General features: G+C 50.4%; 1 protein-coding gene across 1 annotated transcript in view; it reads left to right on the forward strand.

Annotated features, from left to right (window-relative positions):
* Positions 1-19656, forward strand: part of CYP26B1 (cytochrome P450 family 26 subfamily B member 1) — a 36446-nt gene extending 16790 nt beyond the window's left edge. Inside the window, exons 3-6 of the mRNA XM_084627116.1 lie at positions 5250-5525; positions 6757-6912; positions 10807-11088; positions 15430-19656. Coding sequence (XP_084483242.1) covers positions 5250-5525; positions 6757-6912; positions 10807-11088; positions 15430-15822 — 1107 coding nt within the window. The 3' untranslated portion in view covers positions 15823-19656. The remainder of the gene's footprint in view (positions 1-5249; positions 5526-6756; positions 6913-10806; positions 11089-15429) is intronic.
* Positions 19657-19891: the final 235 nt, after the last annotated feature.

Raw genomic sequence — 19891 nt, forward strand, 5'->3', positions numbered from 1 at the left:
AGAGGCACCTCTCATTGTCACGCGTAGCTGGAACTCTCTGTGGATCCAGGGAGCTGAGACACCGGGCAAGAATGTTCTGCCTTAGGATAACCGTAAATCCTTAAATATCCTGTCTTTGTTGCAAGAAGAGGCGTATTCGGAAGTTTCCAGACAGGGTCGGTTAATCCGCATTCTGGATGGTGGCCTCTCTTTCTGACCCGTGGGCGAAAGGGTGCATGCGTGTGTGGGGCTTAAGTAATTTCTTTGAGGAGTATGCATTTTTCTATCCCCTCTGATTCCAGAGTCAGTGGTAGCCTTGGCTGTCAGCTATATTGACTAACAAGCCACAAGGATCACAGCTGGCCTGTGTAGCACAAGGAAGGGGAATAAATCTGGGTCTAAAACCCAGTGAAATACGTACCTCCTGACTAAGGTGTGGATTCCAGGTGGGGATAGTGTGACCAGAGGTCCTGATTTTATAGGGACAGTCCTGATATTCAGGACTTTGTCTTATATAGGAGCCTCTTACCCCCCCATCCCCTGTCCTGATATTTCACACTTGCTATCTGGTCACCCTAGGTGTGGAATGGGGCAGGGCCTGGGTGAATTTGGAATTAGCTGCCTCTCATATCAGCCATAGCATGTTATAGATCAGGTCAGCCAGTCCGATTTCCCCTGGCAGTGTAGGACTGTTCCCTACAGAGCATGCCTTGGGGGCCTGTCTAGTCTAGCTTTAAATGACTCTGCAAAGGGAGTTTCTCCCCTTTCCTTGGGAGACCATTCTGCACCTTAATAAGCTCTTTCTGGCAGGAAGCTTTTGCTGTTAATTCATCTGAGAAAAGTGAACATTGAGGTTCCTTTGCTTCCTCTTCCCTTCTGTGCTTTAACCTTCCCTCCCTTCCTTCCCTCCTGACTCCCTAGACTAGAAGATCCGAGCTATTCGGCAAATGTTCACTAGAGGGCGCAGGGATTTTAGCCTAGAAGCAGGAATGCGTTTGTGAAGGAGAGACCTGTTGGGACTGAATCCCCCTTGCAACTGGGAAGCTGCTCCATTGCATTGGAGCATTCTGGGTGAGCGGGAAGGAGGGCCAGGCCAGGGAGGGGAATGTACAGAAGAACACACTGGCCAGTGGGATTATTTAGTTTTGAGAGAAGAGGCTTGAGTGGGGACGAGGATGAAGTATTTTAAGGAGCCAGGGTGGTTACAGAGGTCTAAGCAGGAGCTGTTTGAGGCGTAAGTGTAAATACGGAGTCTAAACACATTGGAGGTGAGCCCACGACAAATCCCAGTGCCAGTGAATGCTGATAAACCCTGAGTTAGGGAGCGGCTGGGCCAGCCAGCCAAACTTCCTGGGAGCTAGGAGGCGCTGGGTAGGGGCCATCTTGTGTAACAGGGAACAAACCCTGGCGGGCAGCAGGATGGGCTAGACAAGACTCAGTGGGTCTAGCCTGGCTCTAGCTGCTGGGACACAGAGGCGACATAGGTAAGAAGAGAGCGGTAGGCAGCGGAGGTGGGCTTCCAGTTCTGACAATGGAGCAACTCTCTGAGTGTCAGAGTAGCCAGCTACCCTCTCCCCGGAGTTGGGAAGGGATCCCTAGATTAACTCTCCCTAGCTCTTTGGCAGGTGATGGGAGGCAGTGTGTTTGCTTGAGGGCGGGGTGTATTTTATTGTATTTATTTTTTTGCATTTCCTGGCACAAATTGCTTTTAGAGCCCCAGGAATTTGTGCAGCTCTTGGGGCTCAATGACAACACCCGTCCCCCTTCTCCAGGCGCCTGGGGCTGTGCTCTGGGGGCAGAGGATCCCACAGCTGCCTCTTGCCTGGTTACCTTCCTCTGAAGCAGCTGGTGCTGGCCACTGTCGGAGATGGGATACTGGGCTAGATGGACCTCAGGGCTGAGCCAGTCTGGCTGTTCCTATGTTCCTGCATACACACCTCCCCTATTGCCCAGTGTGCTTTCGGGTCTGGGGGTGCCCTCCCCTGCACCAGGCTTGCTTGCTTTTTATACCTACCTAGCTTGCTTCTTATACAGACATCCATCACTGGGGCACTGGAGAGATCACCTAGCATATTGGTTGCTTAGCGAGCTGATGGGAGCGTCTGGGTGTGCAAAAGAATAGATATGGCCTGGACAGTGGTCGGGGTAGCTTCCCTCATCCACCACCCTACCAATGTGCCTCGAACCTGCCCTGTAGGTGTGCAGAGAGTTGCCTCTATAATCCGTTGGTCTGGTTGCCAGGGTGGCTAACGAAGCTACCAGTGAGTCTGGGCGGGGAGGCAGTTTGTTTTTGTGCTGCGCCCTCTCTTATGTTACACAGGCCGTGGACCAACGGAACATGGGAAGGACTCCCAGCCGTGTCGCTCCGGGTTGGTAGCCAGCCTGCCGATGGCGGTAAAATAGAAGGGATCCCTGGAGGGGCTAGGGTTTGAAAAGTACTTTTGGCTGCTGTAGGATGGAGGAAGCTATACAAACAGACGTCTTCCGCAACAGTGCTGAGGACTCTGTATGGCACTCTTCGCCTTCAAAGAGACATTGACCCTCCCACCGTGCTGCACAACCCCGATCACTTGCTACTTCACGATGGCTCCAGGGGTAGAACTGGCCGCTCCTGCTCCAAAGCACATGCTCCCTGCAGGAGAATCATGCGTCCACAGGCACAGTTAGGGGACTGTGGCACACAGCTCAACAGCCTTGATTTCACCCAGGAAAGGGCAGTGGTGTGCAGCAACACACACACACACAGTTGCTTTTTATTGCTTGCACACCAGTAGCAACTAGAGGCCCCAGCTGAGATCAGGGTTCCATTGGTGCTGCACAGAGACAGGGTAAGAGACAGTCCCGGCTTTGAAGAGGTTAAAATCTAAACAGGCAGAACAGGAGAAAAAGGTGGAAGGAAGGAAGTGTCATTATCTCGGTTTTACAGATGGGGAAACTGAGGCACAGAGAGTTTACGTGACTTGCCCAAGGTCACACAAGTAGCCTGTGGTGGAGCAGGGACTTGAACCCAGGTCTCCGGAGTCCCTGTCTGGAGCCGGAACCCCAGCTCATTCAATGCCGTATCAGTCCCGTGTTTCAGATGGGGGAAACTGAGGCATGGGGAAGGTTAAATGTTTCGTCCAAGCTCTCGTAAAGCATCAGTGTCAGAATCAGAACTCCCAGGGGCTGATTCTAGGGGAGTTGCTTGTATGCAATAGCTGGAGATTTGGGTTCAGGAGTTCCTGATGCCCAGGCCCATGCTGCTGGGCCATATCTTGCTTTACCAAATCTACTCTCCTTCAACACAACATCATGAAGAGCCAAGATCACTTGAGCTTCTTTCAAGAGAAGGAGACGGGGGGTTGAGCCTTTGGTATCTGCCAGGCTGCCCCGTCACTGATTCTTCTGTCTGGGGGTTCCTGAGGCCGCTCTCGCAATTTGCCTGCGCTGCCAGGCAGGGCAGGGAGAAATACACCCCTCTTTCCCCTGCTGTGTGATGGTGGCAGAGGCTTCCACCGCGCAGTAGCGCCTGGGCTCTGGGTGCCAACAATCACTAAGCGCCGCCAACATTTCTGCACCTGGCGCCGTATCAAAGCCCGATGTCCCGGTCACGACCACCAGGGAAATGTCTCTTTCCCAGCTACTGGAACCGGCCTACGCTTGTTTATTTCTTTCTCCTCCCTGCTTGCCCTGGCCCAGGTGGCTCTTGGAGCATGAACAGGGGGAGGCCTCGTCTTTGTTTGGTGCAGCCTGGGCATTCGGGGATCTCGGCGTGGGGGGGCTCGGCGGCTGGGCTTGGCAGTGCTGCCGTGTTGTCAGGTTTACTAGCTATGGTTTTTAGAAATGTGTCTTACCCACCCACACACGTCCCTTTCCAGGGCTTAAAAATAGACTAAGCCAAAGCGCCATGGGCCAGGCAGGCTCCGTGCTCCAGAAAGCAGGACAAGATCAGTCCATTTCTCTTGCCCTTTTTGGCTCTTTCTCATCCCCCATCTCTCTTTCTCCCACTCCCCCTTCTTCTTTTCCTCCTCCCCCGCCGACTCTTGGCTGGATAATATTTTTTATTAACAGCCACAAAGCCTGCTTTCCCTTCTTTCATGTCTTTCTTTGCTCCTCCCGCCCCGAGCTAGGGAAAAGCCCCTCCTGTCGCCCAGCGCGCCTTGTGAAGGTCAGTACGTGTAGGGACTGGAGCACTTTATGAACCAGCGATTGTTGAGTCTCCAGGGCCGGGCTTTAAAGGGCCAGGGGTGTTATTTCACCAAACAAACTTCAGCAAGCGACGCCGAGCATTAGCAATGCAGGGTCACGGCCAGGAAAATGTTACCTTTCCCTTCCAGTGCTGACTGCGGGGGAAATTCTCACATTTACAGCTTTAAAGGTTACGTTCTTGGAGGGGCTTCGACTGGGGTTTTTCTTTTTTTAATTTGATAAAATGGGGACCCGCCCCTCCCTCCCGGCAAGCCCTCTCATCTCCTCGGCATAAGCTGGAGGAGATTGCGCCGTCTCGTCTGACCTTTACCTTGGCGTGCGCTTCCCTCTACGGGGGCTTGATTTGATTTTGTTTCCTCGGTTCCTGGAGGCCCGGAGCGTGGCAGCGTGGGTGAGAGTTAATAAAAGTAAACAAACAGCGCTTTTCCACCCATGCTCTCTGGGATGTGGCGCGGGGGGGTCAGAATGAAAGCGTGTGCTGTAGAGTTAGCCAACTGGGATTAGAGCAGAGGGGAAGGGATGCGGGGAGAGAGCAGAGAACATTCCTTGCATTGCTGGGGTCCTCGCATAACATACAGGCCCTGTAGCAGAAGCGGGGGCTGGGTCCGTCCACTCCAGAGCTGACTCAATCGCAGCGTTTAGAAGAATACTGTCTGTTGACATAGACTTTCCTCTCTCTCTCACTGGTTTGTTATTGTAGGGTCACTCGTGAGCGCTGGGGCTCGGCATACTAGTTGGTGGTTGTAGGGTTGCCCATGCGCTGGGTTATTGTTGGAGGGTCTTTCACGAGCTCTGGAATTGGACACTGGACTGGGTTGTCTTCCTGGCTCTGCCACAGACCTACTCAGTGACTTTGGGAAAGTCATTTTCCTTCCCACCCGTTGCCATCTTGCTTATTTAGATTGTGAGCATTGTCGGGCAGGGATCTTGTATTACTGCTTGTCTGCACAGCACCTAGCACAATGGGATCCTTGCTGTCCACTGGTGTCCTTAGACACCATTTAACAGAAGCAATACTTGGCTATTAGGGAAGGCTGGAAGACCTTGGGTTCATCTCTATCTATGTATGGTTTGTATTGCAGGTATTCTCCAAAATCTTCAGCCATGAAGCCCTGGAGAGTTACCTCCCGAAGATCCAGTTGGTGATCCAGGATACGCTCCGGATGTGGAGCAGCAACCCGGAGTCCATCAATGTCTATTACGAGGCGCAGAAGCTCACCTTCCGCATGGCCATCCGTGTCCTGCTGGGCTTCTGCATTTCTGATGAGGAGCTCACCCGACTCTTTGAGGTCTACCAGCAGTTTGTGGAGAATGTCTTCTCGCTGCCTGTGGATCTGCCCTTCAGTGGCTACAGGCGGGTAAGAGGCTCCTCTAGCACCGCGTGTGGCCATGATTTTGAGTTAGCGACACTGAGTGTAGCTTGGAAGGATGGTCTAGTGGATCTGGCACTGAACTGGTATTCAGGAGACCTGGGCTGAACTCCTGTCTCTGCCACAGGCTTCCTATGTGACCTTGGGCAAGTCACTCTGCCTCAGTTCCCCGCCTGTAAATGGGGGATAATAGTCCCCTGTCAGACAGGGGTGTCAAGAATAACACTTATTAATGATTGGGAGGTGCTCAAATACTGCAGTGATGAGGGCCACACTTAGATAATGGAGGTGGCAAGGAATCAGAAATTTCTGGCCTTGAAGGAGAAGGCAGTGAGGTCCAGTGGACAGGGGCCTGAGCTCCTGTGCTTGGGTTTTCTTGTTAGTCTCTATATTACGCTAGCGCCTAGGACTGCCAATCAAGGTTCCATTGCGCTAGGTGCTGTACAGCTCAATATAAAGGAGGATAAGATGTTGGCTTTTCTGATTATTTTGATGTGTGACTTTGCCATTATTGTCCGAGTGCATGTCCTTTGACCTCTCTCTGCCCCGCTTTTTCCCCTGTGGAAAAGGGATAGAATGGATCCAGCACTGAAAAATGGCCTTTTCCTAATTTCTAGCTTCTTTCCAGTCTTTGAATGAAATATTGAGGGGGGAAAAATAGGTTTTCAAAAACGAAAGCCCAGAAAATTTAGAAAGAAATGAAAATTCTTCATTTCTCTTGAAATTCGTTGCAATATTTATCATTTTCCGACCTTCCCTAAAGTCGGGGATATAGACGTCAACCTGCCTTTTAAAGCACTTTTCAGATTCTCTGCAGAAAAACACTAGATAAGAGCACAGTGGCATTGTGAAGCTGAGACTCTTTTAGTGAGAGAGCTAGTTTGGGAATTCGATTATGTTCTTGGGAAGAGAACTCCTTCAGAGGAATTGGATAAATTCCTTGGAGGTAAAGTTTTCTAAAGATTTGTGGGACATGGACTGGAGTGGGGGAGGGAGGGGGCATAAATTGCAGATAATTGTTGTGGCTCTCACGACGTTCATATGGTGGTGCCAATAGACTTTTGTGGAATCTTGCATATTTGGGGCCTTCGTCTGCACTGGGGTAAATCTGGAGTTATTCCACTCATGTCAAAAGGACTTTTGCCCAGGACTGATTTTTCAAGGATTTCAACCCCTGCTGAGTGGCTATTTCATGGACTGATGGCTTGCTGTTTTGCAGGGGATCCGAGCTCGGGAGACTTTGCAGAAGGGGCTAGAGAAAGCCATTCGGGAGAAGCTGCAGAACACGCAGGGCAAGGACTATTCCGATGCCCTGGACATCCTGATAGAAAGTGGCAAGGAGCATGGCAAAGAGCTGACCATGCAGGAGCTGAAGGTAAGAGCAGGGTCTTGTGCATCCCCTGGGGAAGGTCAGCCTTGGGTCAATTCCTCCCTTAAGTCACCATTGGTTAGGGTCGGTTTCCTCCTTCACTCTCCCCAATCCCCCATAGCTGTGTCCATCCCACCCTCTCCATGTGATTGGCGGGTAGCTTCTGCTCAAGAACAGCACCAGCTGGGATCACCGAGGGGCAGACTGTTATGGAAGGAAAGGCAGCAGCAGAGCTGGGTGGAGGCTCAGGGCTGGACTAATGAAGGGCGATGAAGGGCCGGATTGAGGGGCCTTGGCAGAGCTGGCGGGGGGAGAACTCCAGGACTGGAATAGCAGGGGTGTATTAGCACAGCCATGTGCAAGCATTGGCATAGCACCCGCCTGGGCTCTGTGTGGCTCAAACCCAGTGCCAGCAGACCACTCTTTGCCCTAAGAGCCACATTTGTGTGCAGATCCTGTCCAGGCTTTGGGGAAGAGCATTTCTGGGGATTATTATTATTACAGAGCGGCACTCTTTTCAAGCATTTAGTGAACATTAACTAAGCCTCATGCTGCCACTGTGAGGCTGGTCAGAAGTATTATCCTCAGTTGTACAGGTGGGGAAACTGAGGCACCGAGCGTCTGTCAGAGAGTCAGTCTGGCCCAAGATTAGAACTTGGGCATTCTTGGTGCCTAGAGCTGTGCTTGGACCACTAGCCTCACCCTACACTCATTTAATGACTGCCCAGGGTCCATAAGCTACATCATAGGCCATCAGCTCCTTCTAGCCCATTGTTAACCTGCAGGAATGCCCTGCAGCATGGCTGTTTATTTCTGTTGGACTGAACATTGGCTCAAAACCAGTAAGCAGCTATAAATTGCAGGGCGGGCCATGCTGAGAGGGAGAGGAAAGAAAGGCCACTGAGGAATCTTGGGGGGTCCTTCCTGCCTCCCGTGTCATGTAGACGAACGGAACGGGGATATTTCTGGCCATGCAGCTCATCATGCGGGGTGCTGCCTGCTCCCTTTGGAATGAAGTTTGTCCTTTTCCCTGAGTGCATGCTAAACCTGTGGGAGGTGGGGGGCAAAGATCACACGAGAACGAAGAACCCTAAGTAAGACAATGCTGAATAGGAGTGTTTTAGGGGTGGCTATTGTTTGAAAACTTCCAGAGCCATCAGCCCACCGTCTGGCTGTGGCTGGCACGGAAAGGCTGCGCACAGACTGGAATGCTTCGCCAGGGGGCAGAGGCTTTGATACCGTGGGCACCACTGCAAACCCATCCCAGGCCCTTGTTAGCAGTCTCAGGAGACAGGCCTAGGACTGACTGAGCCTGTGGAAACCCAGGCTGCTTTCCAGGGGGTGGCACTGCGCAGGTCAGAAGTGGTGTAGCCAGTGGTGACTGGAGCCGGTTTGCACCGGTTCGCTAGAACCAGTTGTTAAATTTAGAAGCCCTTTTAGAACTGGTTGTTTGCGAGGGAGAACCGGTTCTAAAAGGGCTTCTAAATTTAACCGGCCAAAAGTGGCGCCTTAGGCGCTGACTCCAGGGGTGCTCCTGCCCTGGAGCACCCAAGGGGAAAATCTGGTGGGTGCAGAGCACCCACCGGCAGCTCCCCGCCCCACCCTGGCCCCAGCTCTCCTCCTCCGCCTCCTCCCCTGAACGCGCCGCCCTGCTCTGCTTCTCTGTCCCCCCCGGCTTCCCGTGAATCAGCTGTTCGCGCGGGAAGCCGGGGCGGGCTGAGAAGCAGGCGGTGGCTTCCTGCTCAGGCCCAGGGAGGCGCAGGTGAGCTGGGGCGGGGGGGCACGAGGAGGGCCGCCTGCGCCGCAGCAGGTAACCCGGGGGCGGGGGCTGCGCAGGGGAACCGCTCCCTGCCCCAGCTCCCCTCCACCACCCTCAGCCTGAGTGTGAAGCCGCCGCCTGCTTCTCAGCCCTCCTCGGCTTCCCGCGCGAACAGCTGATTCACGGGAAGCTGGGAGGGGGGGCAGGCGCGGAGAAGCAGAGCGGGGCGGCGCGTTCAGGGGCGGAGGCGGAGCGGAGGTGAGCTGGGGCCGGGCACAGGTTGGGGCGGGGAGCTGCCGGTGGGGGCTCTGCACCCACCAGTTTTCCCCGTGGGTGCTCCAGCCCCGGAGCACCCAGGGAGTCGGCGCCTAAGGCGCCACTTTTGATGTGATCAGTGGGGGAGCGGCCGTTCCTCCTGTTCCCCCCCAGCTACACTCCCCCACCCCTAGGAGCCAGAGGGACCTGCCGAATGCTACCTGGGAGCTGCCCCAGGTAAGCACCTCCGGGACTCCCCACCTCGCTCCCCGGCAGGTCCCTCCGGCTCTTAGGGGTGGGGTGGGCACCTACTACGGTGGCTCACGAGACCCTCCTACCTGGTTCTGGGGGCAGTCAGGGGACAGGGGAGGGGGGTGGATGGGACAGGGGTCCGGGGGGGGGCATCAAGGAACACAGGGGGGTTGGATGGGGCAGGAATCCCGGGGGACGGGGGTGGGCAACGACCCCCTCGTGGGGTGAGGAGGGAACCCGTTGTTAAGATTTTGGCAGCTCATCACTGGGTGAAGGGCTTATTCATGGTGTAGATGGGTGTAAATCAGGAATCTCTCCAGTGAAGTCAGTGGGTTGACTGTGGCTTAGGGGAGATCAGCGTTAGGCACTCTGTGTGCGTGACAGACATGCCTGGGGGATGTTTGTTCCTTTCTCCCCAGGGGCAGGTAGATAAGGAGGTGTTCGTATGTTGGTACGTGCCAAGGGACAAGGGAAACCCCCTGAAGCTGCAATGCCGTCTCTGTGGGGAGGGGCTGCCTGTGTTTTCTTGCAGCTGCGGGATGAGGAAGCCAGTGGCAGCCCCGACAGGAGCTGTTGTTTTTCTTTTCCAAACTGGACTTTGCAAAGTTCCATCGGGGAGAAGGCAGGGCTGGGCCCAAGTCCCCTTCCAAAGCAGAGAGGGAATGTCTCCCTCCAGCTTAGTCAGTGGCTGGGAAAGAATCCTTGAAAGCTTAAGTGACTTGAGCAGGAGCCTTGGACCGAGCGACTGGTGAACGTGCTGTTCCCGAGTCGTCCTGTCTTGGCAGGCGGGGGGAAAGGCCCGTTCGAGAGCCGGGGTGGCAGCTTGCAGGAGGAGCGGGGACTATGCTCCACCGGGGGATTGGAAACGCGGCCAAGCCCATTACGTCATGTGACGGGGAAGGAAGAAATGATCCGCCCCAGGCTGCTGCTGGCTGCCTCGTCCTCTCAGCTTGGCTGCCACGCTAAAGGCTTGGGCTGGGGATCCAGGCTCTGTGACCCTAGCTCGCGGCTCTGTACAAGCTCCTAGTGGCCCTCAGACACCTCTCGTCTCGATGATGGTGGGTTTTTTTTTTCCATTTTTTGGCCTTCCTCTGGGGAGGATGAATTGTAACGTTCATGGAAGCGGGAGACTGAGCCAGGCACAGCGAGAGCTGGTTTTGTTGCAGCTTATGGGTACCCCTGTAGCACCTAGAGGTCCCCGTCAGGGATGTGGGCCCTGCTGTGCTAGGCGCTGTACACGCGCCCTGGAGAGAAGATCCCTGCCCTAAAGGGCGTACAAGCTAAGTACTGCAGGAGCTTCCTCCAGCCAGTTCTCCTGATGGTGCTGCCAACACGCTGTGGTTCTGCTCTGCGGCACCTCCCAGGGGTTGACGTGCTGCAGCCCTGAGGAAAGCTTTCCTGTTGTGCCAAATTGTATGTTGCAAATAAAATCTCTTTGGGTACCCGGCTGAGGCTAAACCGAGCTCCTTCCAGCTGTGGCCTAGTGCTAGGTTCTAGCTTCTGCTAGTGGACGGCTGGGGCATGAACCCATTTTAGCCTGTGCCCCATGTAGTGCAGCAGCGTGCTGCATGGGGCCGGCTGCCTGAGGCTGTGACCCTCCCCGTGTATAACCCAGGGTTCCTTTTGGCCTTCAGGATGGCACCTTGGAGCTGATCTTCGCTGCCTACGCTACCACGGCCAGCGCCAGCACCTCTCTCATCATGCAGCTCCTGAAGCACCCCGGGGTCCTGGAGAAGCTTCGCGAAGAGCTCCGCAGCAAGGGCATCCTGCACAACGGGTGCATCTGCGAGGGCTCCCTCCAGCTGGACACCATCAGCAGTCTCCGCTACCTGGACTGCGTGATCAAGGAGGTGCTACGTCTCTTCACCCCCATCTCCGGCGGGTACAGGACGGTGCTGCAGACCTTCGAGCTGGATGTGAGTACAACAGCCCAGGAGCCCTGTCGAGTCTCACACACCTTCTCCCCCGAAAAGGGGCTTCGGAGTATTTTATAGAGACGCAGGCAGGAATCTCTGCACCTCCCACTGGAATATAGCCACCTCTGGGGTAGAACCCGGCAGGTTTTACAACCGTGCAGGCCAATGTTAGGCAATTGTAGGACAGGAGGCAAGATGTGCCAGATCCACTCTAAACCATGGGGGAAGGCGAGTTAGGGAATAGGGTATTTCTCCTGAGTGTCCTCCTGACACTGGAGCTTGGCCAGATCTTGACGTGACCATAAGCACTAGGGCCTGGGTTTACATTTCAGCAGAAATCGCAAGACCGCCCCTCCAATGGCAAAGCACTACACAGGGGCACTGGCTGAATACAGACTCCGAAAGAACGTAGGACTGGAAGGGACCTCCTGGATCACTGAGTCCAGTCCCTGCCATTGCAGGTCATATCATCCCATTCATAAACCTCTCAAGCTCCCTCTTAAAACCAGTTTGGTTGTTTGCCCCTCACCCCTGTTCTTATTCCGAGGCTGTTCCAGAACCTCCCTCTTCTGATGATTAGAAACCTTCTTCGCATTTCCAGCCGCAGTTTCCTCCTGGCACATTTATGCTCATTTGCTCTTGTGCCACGCTTGTCCTTTATTTTAAATAGCTCGTCACCCTACCTGGTGTTCACCCTGCTGATGTCCTGAGAGAGAGAGCAATCAGATCCCCTCTCAGCCTAAATAAGCCCAGCTCTTTTAGTCTCCTCTTGGAAGACAGGCTCTCTGGTCCCCTGATCATCCTAGTAGCCCTTCTCTGCACCTGTTGCAGTTCAAATTCCTCTTTCTTGAAGATGGGTGACCAGAACTGTGCACCATATTTCAGATGGTGTCTTACCAGTGCCTTGTTCAGTGGCATAAATACCTTGCCTGATTCATCCTGGATCACATCTATGGGTTTTTTTGTTTACAGGCGCATCACATTGGTGGTTCATAGTCATCCTGTGATGGACTAATACACCCAGATCTTTCTCCTGCTCTGTCGTTTCCAACTGATGAACCCCCAGGTCATAGCAGAAATTCTTGTTATTAGAGGGCCACTTTCTGCTGACTCACCCATATTACGTGCTTGTATCACCCTGGCTTTTTCCCCTCACAGGTGTCTTATCCAATGACTGTTCTGGCTCAGACCTGCTTAGCTCATGAAATCAGACCAGATCTAACTCTTGCACTGGTGTGGTTGCAGTCTAGTGGATCCCCAACACTAACCCACAGAGGATGCTGAGTCATCCAGGTAGAATGCCCTTGCTCTGCAAGAACACCCAAACAGTCCATTGATCAATGGAACACTACAAGATGTACAATGTGCTACAATCAATGACAATGTATTATATATATGTAGGAAGTATAATCTGTCTAACAAACTTGAATGTAAGTGAAAGGTTCTACCACATACAGGCTGGTGCAAAACTTCTGAAAGCTGGAAACTGATATATTTATTTTGCAATCAGGCCTGTCGGGATGTAGAACTATCCACCTGACAATTTGTGTGCTTATCTGTGAACAAGTCTGAATGTTGAGGCAGAGTATGGAAAATATCTTTTTCTTTTTTAAACACTTCCTACATAACTCAAAAATGGTTGAACAGATTTTGCTCAAACTTCCAAACAAAGGGACCTAGAAACTACTCTACTTGACCAATGGTCTGACCACAGGTCTGATCCCATAAATCTCCTTCCAAGCTAGTTCTTCCCTTTGTCACATCCAATCTAAATGAGAGGCTGTCCCAGCATGTTCTGCAAGGCACGTGAGCTGCTCTTGGTATAGTTCCCATCAGAGTCACTGGGGAATCTTGCATGTAGAAGTCTGCCTGTACCGGATGTGTCAAGGAAAGATGCCTTGTAGTAGTCAATTGTAGAATAATCTGCCCATCGGGGAAGCTTAAAAAAAAGTTAGTTGTGGGTTGAGATCAAACATGGATAATTCCCGCCCCCCCAAGGAGAGTTTTCCAGAAAGTTATAAGGAAGTGAAAATTGGGTGGAAGAGTTGTATAGAAAGTTCTCCCATAACCTGAACTATCCAGCATACGTGGTAGTATAGTAATGCATTCCCAGCAGTGGAGGTCATAGAAACACTGGAGATCTAGAGACACAATATATCTGTCTCGGGGTTTTATACTGCCACCTATCACGGTGGCATCTGAGTGTCTTCCACATAAAATCAATAGTGAAGTCTGCAGTGGACTTCATGGAGTCTCTGCCTCTTCTCCCTTTTCAGAGTCAAAGCTTTGCTTGGAGTAGTTTTTTGGTGAGCAGGTAGGGGTTTGGAGTAGAAGAGGTGAATCTGTGAATCTGACCTATGGTAAAAGGCTTTCTCAAAGAGGAAAGTTTTTGCAATATATGAAATCTCCTTTTTAGGAGGAGATCAGGTGACCTCATTTATTGCAAAAGCATTTTCCCAATCGCACACAGGACATTTGTGTTTGTCTACACGTTCACGCATGTTCCTGCGTTGACTTGTGCACCACGATATTGCAGGGGTTGCACACAATAGCCCAACTCTTGGGTGTGACTCGCAAGCCACTTAGTAGTTTAGTGAGGATCTGACCTGCAGAGAGGACAAATTAAAGTCATATTGCTGGCAGATCAGTGCAATTACTCTGGATTTACACTGGTGGAACTGAGATCAGAACCTAGCCCATCATTTGGTACCAGAACTTTCAGGCAACCAAAGGGGAGAAAAGTTTGATGAAACTTTGGCGAGAAACATGTGGCGATCTCTGAAGCCAGAGATTGGGGTGTGACGGCAGAAAGGGGCAAAGGGAAGTTACAGATTTTTGGATAATAGGGATATTACTCATCATAACGGATGGAACTTTGTGCTAGCAAAAGTAAATCTCGAGACCTGTCAGTCACATAGTAAACCCTGCTAATGGCATGATTTGAGGTTGAAACCTTTTCAAGTAAGTAGGGGATGATAAATCACCCTTTTTCTCATCAATGCATTCTCTGCACAACCACGCAGTCACTCACACATTATGGGTGTGTGACAATACGTGTGTGTATGAATAGGTGATGCTGTGGACTACTATACCGCTTTTCTGGGCACTTGTTTGGGGAGCTCTGAATAATGTGAGGGATACCGCAGAGATGGGAGAAAAGTTTGCCTTTTCCTTTGCCATATGGTGGGCTAGACGGTGATGTCTGTTTCACCGGTTAAATCTAAAGCTTATGGAGTTACTCCAGATTTAATAAAAGAGGGACAATGATTAAAGGGAAAGCAGTGATTTAAAGCTAGCTAGTTTTCAAAAAGGAGTTAGAAGTAGTTCTGTGTTCTACACTTGCCTCAGCTGCCCTCTGCCGTTCCTTGTGCTTTTACAGGCACACTTTTTTTTTTCTCTCCTTTTTTTGCAAATTCACTCTTCTCTTCTTGGGAAAGACCCACACAAACACCAAGGGAAGCAAAGATTCTAATCCTGCAACCACTTGCACGCACGAGAAAAGGTTGCACTGGTGGCGAAGTGTCTTCTGGATTGGAGCCTAGCTGTACTCCACCAAGGACTCATCAAAGCTGACTATTCACATTCACTAATGTACAAATTAGTATTTGTCTGTATTACAATAGTGCCTCCAGGTCCCAGCTGAAGTCAGTGCCCCATTACACCAGGTGTTGTACAGACACGCAGTGAGAGAGAGTCCCTGCCCCAAAGAGCTTGCAGTCTAAATAGACAAGTCTGATAAAGGAAGAGAGGGGAAACAGAAGCACAGAGAAAGAAATGATTTGCCAGAGTCGCCCAGCAGGAGAACTGCAGTGCTGGGACGAGAACCTGGGTTTCTTGACTCCCAGTCCAGCATCCTACATACTAGATCACACTGACTGAAAACAAACTGGGAAAAATAAAGTTGGTCTATCTTTAAATTCTGTATATCTTGGGTGCCACATGTAACAATAGTAAGTAAAAATATTTCAGACAGAAGGACTTTCACGCTGACCGAAGTCCTTTTAAGTGTCTTTGTTCTGCGTTTATCCAGTGCTGAGCACAACAGGGTCTTGGTCCGTAACTGGGGATTGGATGAGCTACCACAATACAAATAAATAATTGATTCCCCAGCAGGTCAGAAAGAGAACCCCACAGTCCTACCCTAATCACAGGGTGTTTTCCCATTATGCCTTCAGTATATTCTACTGATGATCGGGGATCTCAAACAGAGTCCCCAGTATCAGCAGTGTCTCCGCTCACCCGTGCAGTGGCTTCGCTCAGCTCGCGTGGTCTCCTCCTGTGGGTGGCTATGTTACCGTTGATGCATTCTTGTTTTTCTCTCCCCCGTCTCCCTCTCTGTAGGGCTTTCAGATCCCCAAAGGCTGGAGTGTCATGTACAGCATCCGGGACACGCACGACACCGCCCCAGTATTCAAGGACGTGGACGTCTTTGACCCTGACCGCTTCGGGCAAGACCGTACCGAAGACAAAGACGGCAGGTTCCACTACCTCCCCTTTGGTGGGGGCATACGGACCTGTCTCGGCAAGCACCTGGCCAAGCTTTTCCTCAAGGCGCTAGCCATTGAGCTGGCCAGCAAGAGCCGGTTCGAGCTAGCCACCAGGACTTTCCCTAGAATCATGCTGGTCCCTGTGGTCCACCCCGTTGATGGACTCAGGGTCAAATTCTTCGGACTGGATTCCAATCAGAATGAGATCCTGACGGAGACAGAAGCCATGCTTGGGGCAACAGTGTAAGCCGACTTTTCCTTCACCGGGGAGGGCCAATAGGGGTGGGTGGGTAAAGGGACAGAACGAAAGGAGAAAAAAGGAAAAGAAGCTTCTCCACAACACTAACCTTGCAGAACCTCCTGGTCGAGGCTTTCTCCCACAGCAAAGCTGCCAAAATGATTGTTATTTCTGTGGGGAAAGTACAAGGAGATTGGCTGGTTTGGTTTTTTGGTTTTGTTTTGTCTTAAGAAGAATTTCAAACACTAGTAGAGCTGGGACTGCCTGACCATACACAATATATAAATATTATATATATATATATATAAACCTTTCTGCTGCAAGGAGGAGGGCAGAGGATGCCTGCTGCGGGAAAAGCTTTTGAAATTAGCTAGCGATCAGAGGTCTGACTGCCCCACGCGCCTCCTTGGAACCAGGCCAGGAGGTGTTGGTGAGATCTGATGGCAGGCTGCTACCTCTGGTGGCCTTTGATCTTTTTGAACAGCGTTAAATTAGTTGGTGATAAGTGTTTGTTTTGTTTTGCTTTCTTTGGAGAGAACGAAGAACAAATCCCCCCCACTCCCAATCCCTAAACCCTTCTAAATGCTTTCCAGTTCTGATTTGTCTCTCACAGCATGTGGGGAAAAGAACTCTGTGTTCAGATGACAGCAGCACCTGCTCACAAATGCTGGGAAGTGCATTCTGTGTAAAGGCACGCAAACTGAACCCGGCCCCAGTTTAGCTTCTGGCATGGCCACTGGTGTTGCTACAGAGGACCACTGGGCCACTAAACGCAGCAGGGTCAGCTGGACAGGGCGTTTTATTCTGCCTATGCTTTGTGAACAAGAAAGCCATTTCATCTGTACTGTGGGACAAAGTAGTGGCCAAATTCTGCCCTCTGATAGGAGTCTCTCATCTGCTTCAGTGAGGGCTGATCTCACTTCAGAGGGTAGAACTGGGGTCTCTGATGTGTCATTTTTGAAGTTGCCTGGTGCTGCTACATGGCATGGTGTAACTGTCCATCGCCCCTACCCCCACCCTGTCTGATCCCTTCCAAACCCAGAGTTTTGCAGTGAGCTGTGTTGTTTTTGCCTTCTCTCCGGATCTCTCAGGCCCCTCGGTGTGTGCACTGAACTCTGAACTACATGTTCTTTCATAAACTGTACTGGGGTGCTGCTAAGTAACGTGGCTCAGAGCACGCGGTTGTTTTGTTCATGGAACCGCTGCAAAACTAAGCTTCCAAAAATTGACTGGTAGTCACACCCACAGCTGCCATTGTCCCCTGCCCATAGAGGTGTTTGCATTAAAGAGTGTTGGAGATGGGTGGAAGGCTCCCTCTCAGCTAACCCTGCCCTCCGCAGCATCCAACTGAAGTGCAAAGCGGTCCTGGGAGTGTTTGTCAGGGCATGTGAGCTGCCATCAGTGCAACCCCTTATTAGAGACACTGGGAACTTCGTATGCTGCCCAGTCACACTTGAACTGGGGGTGTTCCTCTGAAATAAGCGAGGCCCGTACTGTAGTGTTTGGATCCTCAGCATTCAGACGTGTTTGGATCTGGCGTTTTGTTTCAGGCCCATCTTGAATTTAAAAAAGTGACCAGTCTGATTTCCCCCTCCCCACGAGGTGCTGGGCATGCCCAATTCCTGCTTCAGCTGTCATGGTGGGCGCTCAGCACTTCTGCCCTGAGTCCGGAACAACATCTCTTTTTGCTTTACTAGTGGCAGAGCACAGGTTTGGCAGCTGGCACCAGGCAAACCACATGCACCGCAGCTACTTTGTGGCGGCCATGGTCAATGACTGGCAGTCTCAGGGAAGAGAAATCTCTCTCGCAATTGTCCAAGACAGGCGTGCTGTTCATCTGAGCTGCAGGCACTGACTTTATACTGACCTTTCAGTGTGCTTACCCTCTCGCTCAGATATATTTGCTGTAACAGGGGCACCTCATACAGTTCATCGGGCAGAGAAGGAGAAACACAGGAGCCAGAGCTGAGAACTCCCTTGACCTGAGTGCCAATGAAACTGTTATGGGTGAGCAGCTTGGTTTTTGTCAGGATAAGTCAGAGGGAGCTGAAATCTGAAGGAAGGAGGGGCGGGAGCTTCCCACCAGGCTGGTGCAGGGTTTGCAGGCTTGGCTTTTGAAAACTGGGATGAGTCAGTGGAAGGCTCTAAGGCAGTGCTGAGTGAAAGATGCTGAAGGCTGCTCTAGCCAGCCGTTCATCCGTCCAGGATCAATAAAGACTTTGGCGGTCCCCTGGAAGGGGAGACACTAAAGATTTAATCATCACTTTAAACTATGCTGCCAAAAATCATATAGAAGCGCATAGACCGACAAACACACACACGTATGAGCTCTGCTTCCATGAGTGCATGTGACTTGGGAAACTCAGTGTTAATGTGGTCGTTTCTGAGGCTTGCTGCTCTATAATCTCTCTGTGGCCGTTTCACAGAAGGTTTTTATTTTAACAGGGATTGGCTTGAACCGAGACTCTGTAGCCTCTGAACTCTGAAGTTCAGATCCAGATTCGGATTTGGCAGCTAGCCCGTAATCTCTATGGCTGTTTGAACCAAAAACACAGATCTAAATCCTCCGCAGCTATGTGTGGCTCAGGCTCATGTCCCACACTCAGAAAGTTTACAATCCAAGTTTGGGTCTTCACACTCTCCGGGTCTACCTTTTGATGGAAACTTCACAAGATCAGGTTTTCTTGTGAAATTTCTGCCATTCCCTGTCCCGGATAGAAATGTGTCAGTCTGTGGGTCTCCACATGATCTCCTGGTGATCCACCAAATTAAACATTTTGAGAATCATGGAGAAGAGGGCATTGGGAATGGAGATGGTCCACAGGATAAAAAAGCTAGAGAATCACTCTTTTTTTATATGTCACACCCAGTTTTCAGGCCTTGATCAATTCTGTTTTCAAGCTGTCTGTAAAAGCCACTTGCAACCCCACAATCTCTGTGAAAACATTATTTGGTGGGGACACAGAGGACAAGGGAAGGAGAAGAGGAGGAGAAGTCAGAGGACACAGGTAATGAGAAAAGCAGGGTGGGGAGGGATAAAAGGCCTCATACGAAGTACATTAAAATTTTTCCATTGGCTTCAGATCAAATCCCGTCAAATAATCATTAGCAAAATGTTTTCTGAGATACTTTCAGAAGGGCATTGGACTCTCAGGAGATCAGTGAAGGGTTTTCATTTTTTAAAATTTCAGTACAAAATAAAAACCAAACACGCTTTTGAATGAATAAATGACCAGAGAGAGATAATGTAAGATGCATACATCTATCTATTGTGTGTGTGTGTGTGTGTGTGTGTATTTTATCTAGACATAAATAGATCATGCTTTTGATTTACCATTCCTAACTAATATAACTTGACTAAAAAAAAGGTTGCTGCAGTGGGTTTGCAGAATAAAGCACTTTGAATCTCAGAATTTTTTTTCCTAGCACAGTCCAATTCGCTATAATATTATTTTATACACAAATTTTTTTGGTCTGTCTTTATAAACTATTATAAGTACTATTTTTGTTATAATTCAAAATAGATATTTAGTATAAAAGTTTTGCTGTTAAATATTTGTTATTTAGTAAGATATGAATTTTCTCTTTATTGTAAACTTTGTCTGGAAAAAATATTAATATGGTTTTATTGCAGTTGTTTTTAATCTTAAGAAAAAGCACTTGTGGGGATTTTTTGGTTATGAAATTGGTGCCGTGTGAACATGTGTTTCAGTCATGTGGTTTATAATGTGTATATAATATTATGTGTCACATATTAAAATGGATGTTGTGTATTTTGTGATCTTAAAAAATAATCAATGTGGCTATTTTATAGACTTCCATAATAAAAGAGTTGAATCTCCAGACATTCTCTGTTTATTGCAGTTCTGCTACATACCTCTTTAGGAAGTTATAGAAAATGACTGGTAGTCATTTTGGGACTTAATCCTACTCCCAGTATTTAGGATTTTGGTTGTCCCCAAACTGCCTGCTAGGGGTTTCTTGTATCTGTGATACATCTGGTACTGGCCACTGTTGGATATTGAACTAGATGCCTATGGGTCCGATCAAATCTGGCAATTCAAGCCCTATGTTACCA

This window comes from Lepidochelys olivacea (assembly GCF_965140295.1).
Source record: "Lepidochelys olivacea isolate rLepOli2 genome assembly, chromosome: 4".
Classification (NCBI taxonomy): Eukaryota; Metazoa; Chordata; order Testudines; family Cheloniidae; genus Lepidochelys; species Lepidochelys olivacea.